The 23,331-nt window shown below is 32.2% G+C and overlaps 1 protein-coding gene and 1 non-coding gene across 3 annotated transcripts in view; both read left to right on the plus strand.

The window, feature by feature from the left end:
• The window catches only part of SCLT1 (sodium channel and clathrin linker 1), a 119,032-nt gene that overhangs the window by 53,375 nt on the left and 42,326 nt on the right, over positions 1-23,331 (plus strand). For both annotated transcript variants that reach the window (XR_001160833.3, XM_012791114.3), the window contains exons 12-17: positions 4,934-5,111; positions 6,896-6,994; positions 10,151-10,222; positions 13,760-13,834; positions 16,005-16,150; positions 17,944-18,136. Coding sequence is in view for 1 of the 2 variants with exons in the window: in XM_012791114.3 (XP_012646568.1) it covers positions 4,934-5,111; positions 6,896-6,994; positions 10,151-10,222; positions 13,760-13,834; positions 16,005-16,150; positions 17,944-18,136 (763 nt within the window). In the remaining variant the exon portion in view is untranslated. The remainder of the gene's footprint in view (positions 1-4,933; positions 5,112-6,895; positions 6,995-10,150; positions 10,223-13,759; positions 13,835-16,004; positions 16,151-17,943; positions 18,137-23,331) is intronic.
• LOC142876756 (U6 spliceosomal RNA) lies at positions 8,041-8,147 on the plus strand. The gene has a single exon (XR_012923576.1). It is a non-coding gene; the product is annotated as a U6 spliceosomal RNA (small nuclear RNA).

The following is a 23,331-nucleotide window of genomic DNA, read 5'->3' on the forward strand; positions in this document are numbered from 1 at the left end:
TTGGAAGAGAATAGTTGATCCAAATTTAGTCCAGTGCTTTTTTGAAAAGTAATAAAACTTTTGATAATCATGGCTTTTGTGTTAGTACTGCAACACAAAGCATATCTTTATTTTCATTCCTCTTAAGGTCACCCTGCAGATTTTGGAGTGAACCTCCAAAATGATGTTCAGAAACCTAAAATCTTTCTTTCTTCTGAAGAGCAGTTAAAAGGCCAGGCCCAGTAACTCACACCTGTAATCATAACACTCTGGGGGCTGAGGTCAGAGCGTGATTTGAGGTCAGGAGTTCAAGATCAATCTGAGCAACATAGCAAGATCCCATCTCTCCAAAAAGTAGAAAAGTTAGCCAGGCATGATGGCATGCCTGTAGTCCCAGCTACTCAGGAGGCTGAGGCAGGAGGATCCCCTGAGCCCAGGAACTGGAGGTTGCAGTGAGCTATAATCATGCCATTGTCTTCATGCCTGGGCAACAAAGCAAGGCCCTGTCCCAAAAAAGAAAAGTTAACATTCATAGTGTCAGAGGAAATTTGATATTACCTCAACCTCTCCATAATACTATACTCCTACAAATAATGCTGTTAGAGTAGATATAAACCATTAAAACAGAAGGCAAAACTTCCTGACATTGTAACCACCAACATGTCCTCATGTAAGTACCATCATATTTACAAACCATTGAATGTAGGACACTGATATGTGAAAATGGTTCCCTCAAGGATCTTTTTTTCTTAATTCCTTTTCTTTGTACAAGCTGAGCAACATGGCTTAAAATTAGATTGTGGACCTTATTTTAGGTAGGGAGAATAAATATTTGTCCTTTTCTAAACCCAGGAAGTACTTTTTACATGATGCTAAAAAGATGTCTAGTTTTATAGATCAGTTGAATATTTCCACATTCTTAAGCTAAAAATTTACTTCCTCTTCCCTACTCTCCCATAAATTTCACTTTAGTGATTGAGTTTTTAAATCATACTTCATAAAATGATTTTAAAAGATTGGTATATATCAATATTTCTACTTTTTTATATTTTATCATAACACTCCTTAAAGTGTTTATATTGGTCCATGTTAATACAAAATAAGAAAAACATTTTCCAAGTGTGTTGATGATTTTATATTGTTCTAAAATTAATAATTTATTTAATAAAATATTTTCTTTTGATGCAATGGCTATAACAAAGGTGACAATAAATATATGCCTGCTCCCCACTTCAACATGCCTTTTTGGTGCTAAGAATTTTATCATTTAAGGTTTAGCATAGCCAGAGTAGACAGAGCAAAATAGATTTGACCCTCTTGAAGGAATCTCTAATAATCAGATTTGAGAAGAAAAGAAAAGAAGTGAAATAAAGTTATAATAGTTTTTATTTATTTGTTTTTGGTAATGTTGTTTGGGGCAGGATAAAGAAAGCATATGCAAAGCAAATTTGAAACTCATATTCCTATGCCTATTGAACAGGAGTAGTGGGAACAGGTCTAAGAGAAAATTGAAATATATCCCAGTGTGACTAGAAGTGGTTTTTCATGCATTATCAGTAGAAGAGTCTTTAAGAATCTCTTGAGAAGGACTTTCATATACACAGGTGAAGCATCATTTATTCAACATGTGTTGAGCACCTGCTGTATACCTGACAGTGTTTTACATTCTTGGACACTAGGGGTGGTCAGCATCTGGTTGACATGTGATTATCTCCATAGATGACTGAGAAAAGTCCTTAAACTACATTATACTTATTTAGTTTAAATAATGCAAAGGATGTTCTGAAGTGTAAAACTTTATTTAAATGTGCACAATGTTGTTTTGTGTTATTATCAGTAGAGAAAATTCACCAGTGGATACTATAATTAAAAACGGGGTTTTTAAACAATAAGTAAAAATTTAGGATGAATTTATTGATAGACATCATTTATTTGTATTATATAATCACACCTACTACCTTCTGACCTCCATCATTCATAGGCTTAAAATCTTAGGGGAAAAGAATTATTTAACAATGTATGTGGGTCTTAGCTTCTGCTATCAACCTGAATTGATGTTTGAGATTTCACACATGTTTACTAAAGAATGCGTCCAGATTTATATATCATTCTTAAATGAATTCCAAACCACTTTTTTTCTCCTTTCTTCAGCAAATATTCACTTTGTAGGCTGAAGACAATTTAAAAGCGAAGCTACCATAGGGTGTGTGTATGTGTATGTATTTGAGAGCTTAAAGGGAGTAGCATGAAAGTAATTGAAAAATATAATTTAATTAAAATTTTCTTTTCAAGATTTATTTGGGTAGTTTAAGGACTTTATAGTACTGTCAAAGACCAACTATACCAGTTTAGGACATGATTTTATTCAGGCTATTGCAGTAGGGAGAATGTTCATTAATGAGGAACATTTCAAAGAAAAAGAAGGGGCCTGAGATATTATATAGGCAGATAAACAAGTGAGGTGTGTATGAGTCTTATGGGAGTCATGCGGAAGGATGGAGGCACATCTTACCTTGGAATATGCAAGAGCAGGGTTGTTTTTTTGCTGTTAGCTCTTTTCTGAGACACAAAAGGATGGGGTGAGGGTAGAGAACAAGGGTGGGGGCATTTTTAGCCTTCTCTGTTTTCCTGGGAGCACAGGACTCAAGTAAAGTCCAATATTTGCAATACAAAGGAAAAAAAAAAGCCAAGTACTGCAGGTGTAATATACCACTAATGTCTGTTCTTAAGGTTCGAGGCTTATGTTTAGGTGGACCACTGGGTTAGCAGAAGTTAGAAATGGATGGGAACAAAACAGTGATTTATAATGAATGTACAGACTATTCCAATAACATAATGACAGACTAAATATTCTGGAAAAACCCTCTTCATGTAAATATCTTGGTGATAAATTACAGTAAACACATATTTTTATAAGTTGAGCATTTAATGTAAAGGGAATTCCCAAGGGTACAAACAAACAAACAAACAAAAACAGAGCCGAAACCAGAGTTACCACTGGTAAATAAACAAGGAAGCCAGAGCTGGGCCTATATAATGTGGCAGGAAGCTAAACCTCCTCCAGGCCGCCTAGGGTTAGAGCCCTTGAAATAACTATACCCTCACTCAATGGCTAAAATAGGAAAAATATCTCTTACCAAGGACAGCCAACAAGGAAAATTATTCCCACCATGTTGCCAAATGGAAAAAAACAAACCATAATAAGCACTGTAGTCTTCTCTGAGAATGTGTAACCATAGCCCTGCCCTCATATGAGCCTGGAGTTCAAGCGTATACTACTTGTTCATTTGGAAACCTCAAGCCAAAAAACTAAAGTGGCAGCAGGTTGGTAGTAAGTCCTGATGCACAGAAGAAGCAAAATTAAATCTTTAGGGGAAAATGTTTTTTCAACTTAGGCCCTCAGGATTCCCACAGTTTAAATTTATACAGATATGAACTTAATCAAAAATTAACCAAATACATGAGAAATAAGCCACTTGACCGGCAGGAGGAGTATTTGGATGTGGATAGCAGGAGAGGTGGTGAATAGAATGCTGCTGCTTCTATTAAATATCATTTAGCAAAAAGAAGTGCCTAAAAATAACAAAAGTATGAAATATATCTTACCAGAACATATCAGAATATGTTTTAAAGCCACTATAAATAAATTAATATGAGTTGAGCATGGAATTGACATAGATCAATGAAACATGATAATCCATAAGTAAATCATATTTGGATATTTTAGGGATGATAACAGGAGTATTTCAATTCATTAGATACTAATGGTACTCATACAACTGACCATCAGTCTACTTAAGTTGGACTCCTCTCCTATCCCATATTCAGAAGTAAATTCCAAATGGATTAAAGATTTAAAGGTAAAAAAATAAAATCATAGCAGTCTTTTGAGGAAATCTAGGAGATTACATTAATAATCTATGGATGAGAGAGACCATCTGTATAAAAATTGAAATCCCTAAAGTTGGAAAAAAAGTCAAATTTAGCTGTGTCAATTTTTTACTGTTGTAAAGATTCCCTAAATAGAGTCAATAGGCAACAACAACAAAAAAGTAGATTTGGAAATATATTTGCAGTATAAAGGACAGACAGGGTAAATATCTGTAATATTTAGAGTTTTTGTAAAGGACGAGTAAAGTAAACAACTCATCAGAAAAAATGTGCTAAAGGAGATGAAACAGAAACTCAAAGAGCAAAATCCATGTAAGAGTTTATGCTTAAACTCTTAAGTAGTCAAGGAAATATAGATTAACAGTGAAATGAGGTTACATCCATCAGACTAGGAAAGGAAAGAGCTTTTGGGTGTATTGCTTGATGGGATTTCTACAAGATATTATACAATGAAAAAAACAAGTACAGAAAAGGATTTATACTATGATTTAATTTATATAACACAAAAAAAATTTAAAAATCTCTTATGGATAGATGTATATATACTATATATGTGTATGTATTTGTATATGTTTGTGTGTATATGTATACAAACATGTACATGTGATTACAGGAACATGGATAAAAATATTTAAAGATACACATTATTATATCCAAGCTAACATGGATTGCCTGGGTTCAGAGTAGGAAAGGGGAACCAACGAAAAAAGAAAAAGACTATATATATATACTCATTCCTTAAGGATTTGCTTATAACATTATCATGTAACTATATAATATAGTGTGCTACCATAGCAAGTGTAACATAATTAGAGTCAGAATATCCAGGCTCAGTCTCAAATGCTCAACCTCTCTGGGTAAGTTTATTCTTTAAAATGGAGATAATAAAACTTAACTTTACAGAACTGTAATGAGGACCAAATGAGAAAATACATGTGAAAGTTATTTGTCCTATATAATACCTGTAAAATACCTGTCCTATAATAGTTGCTCAGTAAATCTGTTATTTCTCTCCTTCCCTTTAAAAATATTTAACTTGCACAATGGGGTTATTAATTTTTAGATTATGTGTGGTAATCCAGGAAGCCGACCAATTAAGAGCAGAAAAAAACCATCTGGAAAAACAGACCAGAGACCTACAAGAAAAGTGCAATGAATTAGAAAATGAGAAATACGAGGCTATTATAAGAGCCAGAAATAGCATGCAACTCTTGGAAGAAGCTAACCTTCAAAAAAATCAGGTAAGAAATCAAGTGGACATGTTTAGAAAAGAAATGGTGACCATTCCCCCATATAACCTAATGGTGAGGGGATCAATAGCTATAGAATAAATGCATAAAAATGAGATTGCTATTCTCTCCATCACTAGACATACTGTATTCTTGCATGGTAAAACTAAATAATATAAAATATCAATCCTCTTCCAAAACTAATATGTAAATATCAGACTTTTCTTATGCTCCCAATCCCTGTATAATTAATCTTCATCCTCTATAGTCTCATACTTTTTAAAAATCTGTTACAGTATTTTTTTACACAGTAGACTCCATGTTTTATTCAATTGAATCAGATTACTCTTACCTTTTTATTTCCCTTTTATCACATACACAATTACTCTAATATAGCAGAAGCTTAATTGACTTTAAAGGTTTATTAACTGGAGTCTTCATGGCACTGTTTTGTTTTTTTAAAGCATAAATGTCATGTCGTATTTTTTTTTTGGCCCTCTAATAATTGTGATTCCTATACTATCACATACCATATTTTTTGTCTTATACCACTTCCATATGAATGGTATATAGTCTGTAGAAGTCACAGAGTAGATTTGTTTTTAATGTTGTTGCCTCTCTTAAGTAGACCTCAATTCATTATTTCATTTATCAACAATTATCGGATACCTAGTATATGTAGAGTACTATCCTAGGAATGTGAGAAGTACAAAGGAAATACTTTGTTTGATTTATGTTTTCTTTTTTTTAATGTGATGGAGGGTTTTCCAAGAGAGCTACTAAAAACAGAGCATGCTATAAGTTGAATATTAAGAAGCTAATAAGAAATAAAAAAAGAATAATTATCTAAATTCAAACTATGGGAATGCTAAGATGGCTTATCATGCCTTTCAGCTAGTAATTCCATCTGTGATCAGAATAATGTCTTTTAGAATAGTTAAAAGACACAGAGTAGACAAAATATATTTGGGAATTGTCCTAAACATCTTAAGTTAGCTAGAAAAGTGAAGGACAGGACAAAATTGTGTATCTCTACCCTCTGAAGCCTAGTTGTACAAGCATTTTTAACATCAAGTCATTAAAAATAAACATCTTGTATAGAGCATAATGGACAGCCTATCCCCCAAATCTTCTCACTCAAGTCCTAAGTTAACAAACCCTCACAAAGCACAGTTGTCTAGGCTACAACATTAAGCTCCCCCTTGACTAGTGCTTAATTGCCAGAAGGTTCTTTTCTTTGGTTGCTTGTTCAAAGTCCAGGGTTCTCTCAACCAATCACACAAATAGGCAGGAACCACAGCCTAGCATAGTCTCCCTTTCTTCTTTGTCCATTCTCACCCTCAAGGTTGTTACATCAGAACAGCCATTACTTCTCACTAGCTTACTTATTTAAGCTGGAGGAAATCTATTTAAAAAATAATTTAGCCAGCTGAAGTGGTACCGCCTGTAATCCCCATATTTTAAAAGAAGGCTGAGATGAGATGATTGCCTGATGCCAAAAGTTCAAGACCAGCCTAGTCAACATAGCGAGACTCTGTCTCTCCAGAAAAGTTTAAAGATTTTAAAAATTAACCCAGCATGGTGATGCATGCCTATAGTCTTCATTACTTGGAAGGCTGAAGCAGGAGGATGGCTTGAGCCCAGGAGTTTGAGGGCTATGATTGTGCCACTGTACTCCAGCCTGGGCAACAGAGTAAAACCTTGTCTCTAAAAAAAAAAAGTGACTAGTGAATTTTTTTTACCCATTATTATCTCCACTAATGTGATCTATAACACAAAATGATTCTTTCCTGAAGGCTCTGCTGGAGGAGAAGCAAAAAGAAGAACATATAAAGAAGATGAAAGAAACAGTTTCTCAGATTTTACAAGATGCTGCCGTAAGAACCAGGAAAGAAGTAAGGGGTTTTTAATTATATTTAAAAATCAGAATTTAAGTAACAACTAAAGACTAAAGACCACGTAAAGACGTTAAAATTAAAATATTTTCCTGCATATTCATAAAGACTTATGTTGACAATATGTGAAATTATTAACATAAATGATAAAATAAAAACTAACTAAAGGTTCCTATCCTTTAAAATGAGCTCCTGTAGGATAGTGGGATGTACTGTATAGTCTTCTACTGGATAAAATAAAGATGTTCATTTCTTTCGTACTTATATTTTTCTGTGGGCAGTATTATTTCTCCCCAGGTGGATTGCAGTTTTAAACTGGTTTTTAAAGGCTTCATCAGTTAAAAAAAGAATAAAGGTAACATGTTTGCTTTCTCCCAAGCAGCTAAGCAGTAGACTTTTCTCATTCCTGAAAAGCCACTGTATAACATTTCTTCCTGTAAAAAGTATTTCTTAGAAATCTATTACTTTTATCACTATCTGACTGAGATTAGGTAATTTCCAAAGATAAAATTTTTGATTTGAGGCAGAGTCCAAAGTAAAGCCTGCACTTTTTGTATAACCTTTCTGCAGGAACCCTATCCTAGTCATGAGGGTGAGAGTACTTATAACTTTGGACCACAGCCTAAAATATTCTTGATGACATATTTTTAAAATAGTAATAAATTTTATGTCTTTTAATGATTAAACTATTTTATCAAAGTATTCATGGTATGAGCATTCCTCCGATTGTATTTTCTAATCCTAAAATGAATTCTTATTGATTTTAAGGTTGAGGGAGGTTATCATTTGCATAAAGCTTTAAACAATCTCAGTGTAATTTTTCAAGTGTGTGATCTCTATGTTCATTCCAAACATCTCCACAGAGTATTCACATGCCTCCCTCAAGTTATCTTCCTATCTAAATACATAGTCCTACTAGGCATCCAAAGCTCGATGTGTCTGAAACTGAGCTTTCTGTCGTACTCCTAAATCTTCCCTCCCTCGTGTGTTATTGTTGATTTTCTTGTACTCAGCTATTACAACTATTTACTCAAGAAATATTTATTGTGCTTGCTTTGGCAGCACATACACTAAATTTGGAACGATACAGAGAAGAGTAGCATGGCCCCTGCGCAAGGATGACACGCAAATTTTTGAAGTGTTCCATGTTAAAAAAAAAAAAAAAGAAACAAAGAATCAAAAATTAAGAAGTATTTATTGAGCACTTTCTATGTGCCAAGCATTTTACTGGGTCTCTACCTTCTGTGAGTTCCATACTGTTGCCAAGTTGGTTTTTTAAGTAAACTTTTTTTATTATTATTAAAAGTAATACATGCTCATTATAAAAAGAAATGGAAAATATATAAAAGTATATAAAAATTAAAATCACAAATCTAAAACCCAGAGATAACCACTATTTTTAGCTTTGTCCTTTGAATTTTCATTTAATTCCAAAGTATCCATGACATGTCCTTCAAATATGTAGAATTAACTTGTTCAATTGAGAATACCTCTAAGGTATCGATTTTTATTGACTAAAGTAAATATGATGAATGAATTGTCACATATTTCTATAAAACTAAAAAAAACTGGAAAACTGAACAAAAATATAATAATAGCTTATTTCTTTAAAATATGAAAATAGTTTATTTCTCAGATGTCTAGCAAATAAAATATGTGGAAAAAACACATTGTTTACTTTTGATTGTAAATTATGGCTAATGTCATCATTGGATTTTTCTATTCCTATTTCTTATTAATTTACCTTACTATTTGCTTTATAAATATCCTTACTATTTATTAAATTATAGAAGAAAATGTTCATATAAAGAAAGTGAGGTTATAGTAGGAGAGGGATATGAGTACCTAGACAGACCATATCTAACATATATTGATTCTCAATAAATGCTACCTGTGATTATTACTGACCCATAAATAGAATAGAATGATCCTTAATATAATTTTATATAGGAAAGGTCTGTATCAAATTATAACCTAAAATAGAGCTAAAATGAACCCACACATATGTTTGGCAGGCCTTCAAAAAGGTAACTCATATTAACCAAATAAAGCACATGGCAGTATTGTAAATGTTCTAATGAAGGTTTAGATCATGTTTTAGAAATAGTCCATTTCATAAGACACTAGAAAATTCCCAAAGACTTTGGATCATAAAAGTTTACTGATGATATACCATTGTTATCACTGTTCTTCACAGTCCTCTTAAAAAAACATAAGTAGTTACTAGTAAAAATTATTGTCATTGGAGCCATCTTGTTGAGATGTGACTCATTCTTCAAAATACATAAATTGTACTGTTTCCAAAGTTACTTAAATGTTAATTCAAATAAGGATTTTCTTAAAAAGTAATTTACTTAGTACTGGGATGTTATTAATATGTGCATTATAAAAATGTTCTTGTATTTATAAAACAAAAGTGCCTGAAAAGTTATTAATTACATTTTCAGCTTATAATTCTGGTTTTCTCTTGACTTGCTTTATGGTAGCAATTCTCAAAATGTTGTTCAGAGAGTCCACAAGGTCACATCTACTTTTTTAATTATAGTAAGGCATTGTTTGCATTTTTCATTCACATGTTCTCACAAGTATGCAGTGTTGTTTTCCATAGGCTGCATGAAATGCAACAACACAACAGGTTGAATACAGAAGCAGATATGAGAATCTAGCTGTCTTTTATTCAGCCAGACATTAAAGAGATTTACAAAAGTGTAAAATAATGCCACTCTTCTAAAAAATTTTTAGTTTTGTAGAATATACTTATTTCTCATAAAAATATATTATTTATATTAACAGGTAATGATTTTTAAAAAGGGATTATAAGTAAATATTTTTAAATTTTATCAGTTTTATTTCTATTGTGATAAAAATTGATAGAGAGAACTCATTATAAATAAAAGGTCTTTATTTTTATAATGTAAAAGGATCCTGAGAATAAAAAGTTGGACAACTGTCCCTTTAAATATATCATCCTATTTGCTCTCCTTCTACTCTCATGACAAATTCTTGGCTCTTTAATAAATTGTGTGGTTATTTATCTTTTATGCCCTAAAAGTTATGATTTTATTTTTATCAAAATTATTATCTTATAAATATTTTTATAAGATATTAATCACTTTATTCTACACCTAAATAATGTCTAAATGTCTTAATTTACAGATCGCAAGCACAAAAAAGCAATATAATATACAGATTTCTCGATTATCAGAAGAACTTTCAGCCCTTCAAATGGTATGTCAGAAGACTATATTGATATTTTTGTCCAAATATTACTTATTGTAAAGGTTAAGATATATATTATTAGATACTCATTCATTCAAAAGATACTTGTTAAATCAGGACCTAGGCTCAGTGCTAGGAAAAAAGTGAAAATTCAGATGGACGTGTTTTCTGCTGTCTTGTAGCTTATGGTCTAGCAGGAAAGATAGATGGCATTTGTCACATTTTACTGTAATCACCTGTCTTTGACAGAGAACACACACGGTGCTCTTTGAAGCACCCCACTTCAACTCCTCCCATGTGCTGGGTTCATTTTGGAGAGCAGGGTGAAAGAGAGAATGTATGTATGACAGTGGGAAAGAGGAAACACTAGGAAAGCTTCCCAAAAGAAATGAGTACTAAGGGACAAATAGGCAAAGGGGTAAAGGAAAAGTGTACTCATGTGACTAGAGAGGGGATTAGAAATAGAACTATAACTTGAAGATTTAATGTAATGAAATGTAATAACCTTGCTTGCAGGAAAATGAAAATAAAAGTACAAGAATTTCTAAGAATTGAGAAAATATTTACAATTTCACAAACTGTCATTTTTTTCTGAATCCACATATTACTTCTCTATTACAAAGTTTAGCAATGCATTATGTCTTGTAATAAATATTATGCATCAGTGCATGTTGAGCATATACACACACAATCATGAAAATCTTATTTCTCCAATTAGACAGTAAGCATCTCAAAGGAGAAGAATCTTATGCCTTCCTTTATTTTCCCCATTGACTAGTACAGTGTTTTGCACAGTATAAATAAATATTTATTAACCAAATGATATTCAAACACTTTGAAAGAAGGATCACATCTTTTCCACTTCTACAAACTCTGTATTGTATATCATGGGACCTTTATAATTATGTATAGGTCCTGAATGTAGTAGAACAAATAACTGTTATTTTTTATTTGTTTATTTAATGTCACTGTTTTTTAATGATAAGAACATTCAGTAAAATTAATGGGATGCAGTGTAGCAAATTAGTCATGTGTAATTGTTATACAGTTTTGCTTCCTTTTCTATAACCCTATTATTCTGCCTTCATGGGCTGATTAGCTTTCAAAAGACTCATGTCTTTGTGGAAGAAGAGTAACAGGGTCCTACCCCAGTCCAAGATCATTTAACGGATTGTAAACTCTGCAAGGGCAAGAGCATTTGTTCTTTCTATTTTCCCAAAGGAACAACGACTGACTAAGACCTGCAGGGATTTTCCAAATAGTTGTTAGCTGTGTAACAACCAGACTTATATTAAATTCACTTTAGAGTGAAAAAATGACCATTTCAGTTTATTAAAAGGTTATGCTTTATATTAATATTAAAACAATTCTACTTCATAGCTAAGTGATTTTTCTAAAGATATGAAATATTATGTCATTGATTCTATAGGAAAAACTGTACTGTCTAATTGAAAAGTATTTGAAATATAAAATGTTAGAAATATATTCAAAGGAAAACATTCAGTTACTTTAAAAAGCAGATTTATTCAGAAAATCTAGGGTGCATTAATAACCTGATGCCCGCTACTGTTTTCTATTATTGAGTAGCAATTTTACTATCTATACTATTACTGTACTATCTAGTGATGCTATTACTTACATTATTAAGTCTAAGAAGGAATTTAAACATACTTTAACCCCAAATTAAGTTATGCACGCAGAATAGAGAAAAATTTGTATTTTAGGTTAGTGTACAGATTTTTTGATAGGTTAAGAAAAGGCCAGAACCCGTGTATTCCAAGCCACATACCTCCCTTTGGAGGCCAACACATACCTAACAGCCTTTGTTTTCTCTTGCAAAGTATAGTTTCTCTTGAGAATACTTGAGGTTTTATTCTGCCACAGAACAGATTGCTATTAATCTATAGCAAATAAAGAAGAGTAATTATTAAATACCTAAATTTATACAAGTGAAATGAAATGTTCATTATGATCTTTTCTTTGATCCGTGAATTTTTGGATGTCTGTTTTTGAATTTCTTAATACATTGGGGATTTAGACTATCTTTTTGTTGTTGATTTCTAATTTGTTTATATAGGGACCACAGATCATGGTCTATATGATATTGGTTCTTAATAATTGAGACTTCCTTTATAGGGTATGATTTTTGAAAATATGTCATGAATACTTGAAAACATATCTATTATTTTGTCATATTTTCCCCCAAAGGTAAGCATGTTACTGGTGATTAGCAAACTTCTCTACAAACTTTTTAATAGTAATTTCTAATGTTTGTGTTAGTAGTATAGTGCATTTCTAATAGAATTAATATGATAATTTTCTATAAAGTTTTCAGCTTTTCTATCTCATTTTACGTTTAGTAGCCCCAGTTAACCAAATATTCTTTTAACCATCTTTATCTGTCAATGAAATGGTGGATTGGGTAGTGAGGGATATGTAGCATACTTGCCAGACCCAGAAGTGTGATTTAACTTTGTTATTAACATGTGTATTAAAAATCACCTGGGAGGAGTTATGAACATAGGTAAAATCCCATATTTAGCACTATGAAAACTACCTTTTCATGAATAAGCAGTTTACTATATGAATATATGGAACATTAGGTGTGATGAGCATTTCTTATACACTAATTAAGGTTTTAATAAAGATATTTAAATTTGTCATCTGATTTAACATAGGGTTAAAGATCTTCATTATAATTAGAGGTGACTAATGTAGGTGATAATTTATAAGCTTTAAAATTTAAAAACATATTGAAATATACTTCTTGTATAAAATTAAGTTTGAGAAAGATAATTGAATATCATTATTAGTTTACCATTAGCAAAGCAATTTCATCCAAAGTATGATTCGCAATTAGTCAAAAATAACCATACCATTCTCCAAAATAAATACATAAATAAAAACAAATAATTGTTAAGAACCAATAATTATAATGATTCTTTTGTTGTAGTGTCATTAGCAAAATGTAAAAATTTTTTATCTAATTAATATGCTTGCTAAATTTACTGATTAAAACCTTTTGAGCAGAAATGTTTAGTGTTTATGCTAATAAAACATTTTTAGTATTTCCATTAGCTGTTTGTAAGTTTTGTAATGAAAAAATTAACTGTTCTAGAATTTATGCACACGTGTGTTATAGGCCATAGGTTATCCCTCAGGGTTTTGTGCCACTATCCAGTTCTATGTTCCCTTTTCAAAATATTTGATAAGAGTATATGAAAATAAAAACTGTAGTATGAGAAAAGGGTTCTGTGCATTTTTTTTTCTCCCTGGAATCCCCCAACCTCTGTCTCCCACCTAGTCTGTTTAATTAGCACTCTTTGGTATCCTACAGCTGGAGGCAATTTCTGAAATCCTGGGATAGGTAGCTCTTTGAAGATTGAATTTTATTTGTTGTATTTTTTAATTAATATGACCTTACTGTGTTGATAAGGTAACTATAATATTCCCATTATGAACAAATCATTTTATTTCTCCATTTTCCCCCATTTTTCTTAATATTTTACCAAATATACTTATTTACAATCTGACTTGAATTTATAGGAGTGTTCTGAAAAACAAGGCCAAATCGAACGAACTATTAAGGAAAAAAAAGCAGTGGAAGACGAACTAGAAAAGGTAAAAAGAAAAAGAAAACATAACTACCTAAAACCCAACTGCTAATATTCAACATTACTATCCACTTCCATCACACTATTTACTAGCCACACTTTTATTTATTAGTATTCTCCTGGTGAGTGTTTTTATTTTCTTAGAATATATTCAAAGTCTGCAGTTAAATAGTGGTATTGTCTGGATACATTTCTTTCGAATAGTGGCCATATTCTTTGAACTTTATACTTAAAGGTATAAATTTATAAAGTAGCTATATTCCATGCATAAACCTCATCCCAATAGTAAATTTCACTTTAATGTTCTTTTCTTTTTGAATTTATTATAGGCCATCTATAAATATAAGAAGTATATATAACTAGGATACTACAATGTTGCTTTTACCTTTTAAAAGTACAGATTTTTATTTCATAGTTAGAAAAAATATTTACCCCAATGATATTTGAGAGAAAGTATTGAGAAAGTCTATTGTTTAAAATTCATTTATTTCTTATATTTTTTTATTAGCAGTAAATATCCAACTCATTTAAAGCGCCTTGGGAAAAGAAAAGGAGATCAAATTTGATTGAGCACTTGCTGTGTTTTAGGTGCTGAACTTTGATAGAGAGGTTAAGTAACTTGCCCAATGCTAAGAAATAGTAAATGATAGAGTCAGAATTTGATTTTCAAAGAAGAGCCATATAGAATACAAATCATGTGCTATATCCATATTATCAGCATGGGAAAATGATGGCATCAGATAGTAAAAGAGTAATTCATAAAGCAAAACATAATAGTTTGTGAAAAAATATATACATCTGTTCAAAGTAGGACTTCAGTGGTTACCACTGTCCTGCAAGGTAGATCACTTCTGAGTTTCCATCTGCCATGTCAGTGTCCATCTGCCCTTTTAGATTGCCACATGCTATACATAAGAGTTTGGTGAATTTTTTTTTTTTTTTTTTTTTTTTTTTTTTTTTGAGACAGAGTCTCACTTTGTTGCCCAGGCTAGAGTGAGTGCCATGGCATCAGCCTGGCTCACAGCAACCTCAGTCTCCTGGGCTCAGCGATCCTACTGCCTCAGCCTCCCGAGTAGGTGGGACTACAGGCATGTGCCACCATGCCCGGCTAATTTTTTGGATATATATTTTTAGTTGGTCAATTAATTTCTTTCTATTTTTGGTAGAGACGGAGTCTCGCTCAGGCTGGTTTCCAACTCCTGACCTTGAGCAATCCGCCCGCCTCAGCCTCCCAAAGTGCTAGGATTACAGGCGTGAGCCACCGCGCCCGGCCTTGATGAATTTTTTAACATCATATGGGATAGGTTAAGGAACAGGCTTATTGGAGAAATGTAAAACTTACAAAGGTAAAGGCAACAGGGATAGAGAAGGCACAGCTCCCTGTTCTCCCACGTCCCAGAGACCAGTATGTTGAAGTCAGAGTATTGCTGGGGCGTCTGTATTCTAGTAGCAGAACATAGACAGCTGATATTCTACCTTTTTATAGAGCAGGAATGACAAAGCAGTCCTGTTAGTGAGGAAGACACAGATTACTTGGCCAGGCAGTCTGGATTTGGAGGGTAGCTGTGTGTAGGATTTGTCTCAAAGTGTGAACTGCCTAGCACCTGGAGACCTTGGATCCCTTGCGATGTTCTAGCCCCTGTACTATGAAAAGAAGCCCAGTCACATAGGGAACTGTGCTTAGGCACAGTTACTCCTGCTGGGGAAGGGGGAATACCCATTCCACTCAGATCATTGTACAGGTGACCCAGAGTGAGATTCTGGAGATTTCAGAGAGTTCTACTCATTGCACCACATCATGTACACATTTATAATATTAGAATAGAGAATTGTCTTGAAGGGTATTCATCAAAGAATCACCAGTGGTTATCGCTAATTTGACACTTAGAATATGGTTTTTAACTTCAGCTGCTTTGCATTTTTATATTATTTGAATAGTTTACAATGAGCATGAATAATTTCAAAAAATCATTTTATATGTCAGTTTTTAGCATTTTATTTTGTAGATATGAGATAACCAAAATTAATTATTGGTATGTTTTAATATGTTATAGTGGGAACAGATGAACACATGATCATGGCTTTTATTTCTCATTACTGATTACAGTTTCTAAACTGTTTAACTTATTAAGACAGTTCCTTCTTTAAGGTAATATACATATAAGCCTCTTCTGCAGATTTACCGTGAAGGCAGAGGAAATGAAAGTGATTACAGAAAACTGGAAGAAATGCACCAAAGATGCCTGGTTGCAGAGCGTTCAAAAGATGATCTTCAGCTAAGACTTAAGAGAGCAGAAACTAGAGTAAAGCAACTTGAAATAGAGTAAGTTTTCTTTTGGATTTTCCATGATAAAATGTTCAGAATTCACACAATTTTTGACAGATTCTCTACCTTTTTTTTTTTTTTACAGGACTCATGTTATATCTTATGTTTGAAAAAAAAACTTTTTAGGACTATATATAATTTTCTTCAAGATTATTTCTGAAAACTAATTTCTGTAAGAATAAAAGATCTGACAGCAGTATACCATTTTATTTTAAATTTATCCTTTCTGACAAATAGGATGTTTATGAAATTGTTTTTTATACTATGTAGCTATTATAGTAGCTTGTTTATAACTATTGTTTTTATACTATTTAGACTTAGTGTATTTCTTGTATTGAATATTCTATAATGATCCATCATGCTTATTTATTACATTATTTATTAAAATGATAAACTTATAATTTGGCATATTCATTGTGAATATTTTTCTCTTTTCCTCAACTTAATACAGTAAAATTAACTTTTTTGCATTGCCTGAAATCTCAATCTATATATGTTTAAAAGATATTTTTAAAATAAAGATAACTTTATTTCTTTAAAATATATTAATACCTATTATTTAATAAAGTTTTTTTCAAGAGGAAATACTACAGATTTGTTTCATAAATATATGTGTAATTTTCAATAATCTATCCAGATAATCTGCTCATGTGGTTACTTCTAAAGCATGAAGGAGAAGCTGGTTTATTCTAATACAAATTTTCTTATATATATTAAGGAAGTATCATACATGAAGGCTTCTCCTAATACCATACATTCATAAGATTTGTCTCCAATGTATATACCCATGTGTCTCTTAAGGGGGAAGTAGTGAATAAAAGCACCCTGCCTTTGTTTTAATTCACATGGTCTCTCTGCAGTAAGAGTTTTTCTGTGTACAATAAAAAGAGAAATCAGTAAAGTCTTCTCCATATTCCTTATATTCATAAAGTTTTTCTCCAGGGAAATTCTCACATATTTCCTAAAGGATGAGAACACAGAATAAGGTATGACTACTAGGTGAAAGATCTTCCATGTTCCTTACATTGAAAAATCTGTCCAGGATAAACTTTAAATGTTCAGTAAAGGATAAAGATTAGCCCATCTTCTTTAGATTTACAGGGGTTTTCTCCAATGTGAGTTCTTTTCCTTTATTAACGAAATGGGAATGACTAAAGGCTTCCATACATTTTTATAAACAAAGCTCTCTCCATTATGAATTCTTACATCTTCATTAATATGTGAGGAATTAGTGAAGGTTTTCCCACATTCTCTACATATATAGGATTTTTCTGCAGTCTAATTTTTTATATGTGCGTTAAGGTATGCTTGATGAATATTTTCTTATAATTACTTCATTTAAAGGATTTCTTTTGAGAGTGAGTTCTCCTGTCCACTTCTGGTTTTAGGAATGCTATGTTTCTTAGTGTCTTTTCATCTCTAAGTTTTAACTAGTAGTTTTCTTAAGCTATCAAACTATTAGTAGCATTTATATATTCCCTGTGACACCTATTGACAACCAGGGAATGTTCACAATGGTTGATTATCTGGGATTGAAAAGATGGAAATTTTAAAAGCTGGGATAAAATTTAGCAGTATATTGATTGAAGCAACATTCATGTATGGAAGTTGTCTCACCCAACGAGATGGGTATAGCCTAACATTTTGAAAACACAAAGTTTAAGTCTACAGTGAAAAGAAATGGCTCATAATGAAGAAAACAAAAGTCTGTACTATAAAATGTAGACAGACTTTTTGACTTCTACTACAGATCATTAAGTTTAAATATTCTATTCAATTTTTTTAATTAGTTCCTCAGAAGAGAGATCACGTTCCCAAGAAATGATTCAGAAACTTCAAAACATTTTGGAGTCTGAGAGAAAGAACTGTGGATTTGTCAGTGAACAAAGGCTAAAACTTCAGCAAGAAAATGAACAGTTACAGAAAGAGACTGAGAATTTAAGAAAGATTGCTCTGGATGCTCAGAAAACAGCCAAATTAAAGGTATTTCAAGACTAGAGTTAAATGTGTACTTATGAAAATCGAAGTATAGAGAATATTTAGAGACCTAGTAAAACATTTTGAAGGCCTTTTTTTTGTCTTTGCCTTTTCATCAGATAGCACTAAATCATAATTCATAGTGTTAACCAGTCATTTCTGTATTGTAGAACTTGGCAAGCATACTTGAAAATGATTGCCTTCACTATCCACACACACAAAAATTCTTTTCCAACCATGAAATACACTGATATTCCTGCCAAAGCAATTTAAGCAGCATTAGCAAAACTATAGATTAGATAACTTTACAGACTGCCTTAATCTCTTCTCCCTCTATAATAGCCTCTCAAAAATTGAACTTCTCTAAGGCTAACTATATAGAAGATATTATATCAGTATGCTCTAAGAACTATTCAGTTAGTCTGAAAATTCCATGCTAGGAAGAAGGCAAGAGGCAAAAGTCTCATCTAAAAAAAAATTCCATTGCTTACATTTTTTTCTTCCATTTCCTCCTCCTTTAATGCTTACATGCTTTGATAATGGGAACATGATAACCATTTTAAGAGTTTCAAGAAACAAAGGTATCCCCATAAACATCTCGCTTACCTTTTCTCATCCCATGAGACTTTTGTAAAAGGTAGCACTAACTCTTTAGGATAAATATCTACATCTTCCAGTTTCATAGTAAGGATGTGGAGCGGTAGTGTTTTATTTTGGTTTTTATTGCTGCAGGGACTCATAAGAAATCATATGTCAACCTAATTCATATCAACATATATTTATTAAATGCTTCCTATTGCAGATATCAAACATGTAATTATTTATAAAAAACTTGAGCTCTGAAATGAAAAAGAGGTTTATATACAAAGTCATTTGTACTGTATGCTTTAACTGTAGAAAGCCTTTGAAGAACAAGGAGATGAACCATATTACCAGATACTATGACTTGATATGAAGCTACAATAATTAAGACACTATGTTAATTAACATAAGAATAATCAGATGGATCAATGGCACAAAATAGAGTCCAGAAACAAGACCATTTTTCATAATCACCTGATTTATAACAAAGGCACCACTGTAATTCAATGGAGGAAGAATTATCTTCACAATAAATGATGCTAGATCAATTGGATTCATACATTACAAATAAACCTCGATTCCTGTAATTACCATATATGCAGATTAATTTGAGCTGCCTTGTAGACCTAATTGTAAAATGTAAAACAGTGGAATTTCCAAGAGAAAATCTTCATGCCCTTAGATAGGAAAAGCTTTCTTAAACAGAACATATAAAAAACACTAATTATAATGAAAAGATAGATGAATTGGAGTTTGTTAAAATTAAGATTTTATTTTAGTCATCAAAAGATACCATTAAGAAAGTGAAAAGTGAGAGAAAGTATTTGTAATGCATACAACCAAAAAAAGGATCCATATCCAAGATATAAAAACGCTTACCAGTTAATAAGAAAATTATTAGTAAGGAAAAAACAGATACCCATCTCCAAAAATGGGCAAAAGATTAAAACTACAAGGTAACACTACACATTTATTGAATGACTAAAATTTTAAAGACTGACAATATCAAATATTGATAAAGACATAAAATATAAAACAACTTAAACTGTCATATGATACTAGTAGAAATGTAAAGTAGTACAACCATCATTTAGCAGTATCTTTTTTTGAGCTTTTTATTTATTTTTTTCTTTTATTTGTATAAATTTATGGGGTACAAATATAATTTTTTTACACTGATATATTGCATAGTGGTGAAGTCAGGGCTTTTAGTGTATCTATCACTAGAGTAACATACATGATACCCATTAAGTAATTTCTCATCATCCTCCCCCTTCCCACCCACCCACCCTTCCGAGTCTCCATTGTCTATATCATTCCACTCTTCTTCCATGTGTACACATTATTTAAGTTCCCACTTATAAGTGAGAACAATGCAGCAACTTTTAAAGCTGGACATACATACATCTGCTGCCAAGTAATCTGGATGCATACCCAACAAGTATGATGTTTATGTTCATCAAAATGTATACAAGAATATTCATAGATGTTTTAATCAAAACACTGGAAACAACTCAATCATCTACCAATATTAGATTGTATAAATAAGTTATAATATATTCACATAATGGAATAGATGCAGCAATGAAAAATAATGAACTCTATCAGCAATAGTGGATAAGTCTCGTAGACATAATGTTAAACAAAGAAGCCAGACATAAAAAAGCTTAAATTCTATTATTCCACAATCTGAAAGTGAAGAATAGGCATAATTACCTATTAGAATAGGATCAGAGTAGTGCCCACTTTTTAAGTGGGTGATTACTGACTGGATGGGCACATGAGGGAGCCTCGGGAGGTGTCTATACCTGGTGGTGACTCCAGGATGAGCTGTGCCCTTGTAAGAGACAGAAAGGTAAATCTTGGCAAAGGAAAGTGGATAGAAACATAGATGAAACGAGTGGCTCTGAGTTTGATAGTTTGATGATTATAGAAACTCAGTAGTGGGCATACAAGAATTCATTGTAATATTCTATGTTGTGTATGCTTGAAAGTTCCCATGCTAAAATATTCCCATAATGAAAACAAAAAGCAGTCAGTGTACTTTGGTGAAAAAATGTTATATCTTCATCTCATATTATAAACTTTATATCATAAATTTCATATGAATTAACTAACTTAAAACTAGTAATGATACTAAAAACAGTAGGAAATGTAGATGAATATTTAACTGATAGGGAAGAATTTTCTAAGCAAAACAAAAAATGGAAGAAATTATTAATGAAAATACTGATAAATTTAAATATATAGTTTTTTAAATATTTAAAACCATTTTTAAATGTTTGAAAAAGAAACAATTGGACATATAGTTTTAATAAATATGACAAAAGACTAATAAGACGATTCTTATATAAGGAGCTTATAAAAATGTAAAAGAAAAATATTTGTAACCCAACAGAAAATTATGTGAGATGAACAGAATCCACAAACTAAGAAAAAAACCAATGGCCAATAAAGTTTAAACTCACTGTTAATTACCGCTAAGTTATCAGTGTGAGTGAATGTGCAGCTGAAAGTATAAAATGGCACATATTTAGATTCTAAAGTTCAATCATAAAATATTAAAATATTTCATGATTAAATAAGTTCATTGTAGCATTATTTATATATTAGAAACAATATAAATATCTGGATGGAAAGAAACAAATTATCCATCTATAAAATATTGTATTAAATTGTCATTAAAACTATATTTTCAAATAATTTGTTATGCCTTTATATTGCTATATCCTAAGTTTAAAATGTATATATATAACAAAAAATGTAGTAATCCTTTATATATTAAAAAAAATTAAAAATTCACAAATAAGAACAATTATGTAGAAGTTAGCAGTGGTTATCTCTGAATTGAATTGCAGGAACCTTATATTTGTCCTTTTAATGTCTTGTATTTTCCATAATTTTACAATATACATAGTTTTGGTGTTTTGGTTTTTATAATTGGAAGGGGGTAGAATCAATGAATTCTCTCTACCTGGTACTCCATTTGATCCATGTTTAACATTTCAGAATACTATTAACTTATGTTTTGGAGAAAAAAAGAATGACAGAAAGTGTATCTATACCCCATAAATCTCCCCAAAGCATTGGTAATTAAGGGACAGAACCTCTTAAGTAGGTAGCTTTGATTCTGTTTTATGGAAGAGGAAGGCTCTCAGATAAATTGCTGCTTTGTAACTGATTCTTTCTTTGACAACATAGGAACCTAGTGCTACACTTTGCTTCTTTTCTGTACCTTGAAAAAGAATATGATCCTCAGTAGATAAACTGAAAGAGGAGCCAACAAAATAAAGACAGTGAGATATTAGGAGGTCAGTTGGCTGCAAACCTTAACAATTTATTATATGAAGTTTTTATTTGAGCTTAAAGCCACTGCATTCCTTTCAGCCCCAGCTTTCTCCTTTCTTAACTCTTCCTTTCTTTTTGCCAAGGCTATCCATTTCTTAGTGGTCTAAATACTCTGGGCGCTGGGGACATTGAAAGCCCAGCTTCACTGCTATATAGTATATCCATGTAACAAAACTACATCGTACTCCCAAATCTATTTAAATAAAATTAATTAATTAAATTTTAAAATGGAGCAGTTTTCAGCAGTCCTGCTATCTACTCGTGTGGGTGTTTCTCTGCAGAGGAAGAACACAAAGGAACAAGGGAGGGAAACAATAAAACCTTTTTTCTTACCTAGCATTTTGAATTTTATCATTAATGGAATTTTTGTAATAGGAGATCAAGTTGTTGTAGCCTTAGCCTTCCAACAGAGACCTGTCCAATTTAGCATTTGGAAGTGTATCGACTAAAGACTCTGGGATTTGTTAAAAGACTGACTTTTGACACCTAAAAGCCATCATTCATTCAATCTGCAAATGTTTTTTGATAACCTTACTATTATGTTCCAGATGCTGAATATGTGATAGTAAACAAAACAAATATAGTATCCCCCCTTAAAAGCTTATAATTTGGCTGGGCACAGTGGCTCACAACTGTAATCCTAGCACTTTGAGAGGCCAAGGCAGGAGGATCACTTAAAGCCAGGAATTCGAGACCAGCCTGGGCAACAAAGCAAGACCCCCATCTCTAAAAATAAATGTTTAAACTTATCTGAGTGTGGTGGATGCCTATAGTCCCAGCTACTCAGGAGGCTGAGGCAAGAGGATTACTTGAGCCCAGGAATTCAAAGTTGTGGTGAACTATAATCATGCCACTGTTCTCCAGCCTGGCAATAGAGCAGGACCCTCTCTTAAAAAACAAACAACAACAACAAAAAAAAAATCTTAGAGAGACCTGGTTTGTCACAATCGATGGTAAGAGAATTTCCCCATAGAAGCAATAATTGAGTCGAGTTCCAAAAGTTGAGTAGAAATAACTAAGATAAGCAGAAGGGGAAAGATTATTCCAGGTAAAAGAAACAACATAAGAAAAGGGCCTAAGAATGAGAAGGCACTGTGGTGGAAAAAAAACAAAGAGAAGAAGATAGTGGCATAACATAAACTTGTAGAAATAGGCAGGGACCAGGTTATTATGACAGATCTTAGAGCAAAGCTTGTGAAAGTATGAATTGATTTTCCAAGTGGTAATAGGGAGTTAACTAGGCAGGCAAAGTTCTAAAAATGTATAGATGC

This window comes from Microcebus murinus, chromosome 15, assembly GCF_040939455.1.
Source record: "Microcebus murinus isolate Inina chromosome 15, M.murinus_Inina_mat1.0, whole genome shotgun sequence".
Classification (NCBI taxonomy): domain Eukaryota; kingdom Metazoa; phylum Chordata; class Mammalia; order Primates; family Cheirogaleidae; genus Microcebus; species Microcebus murinus.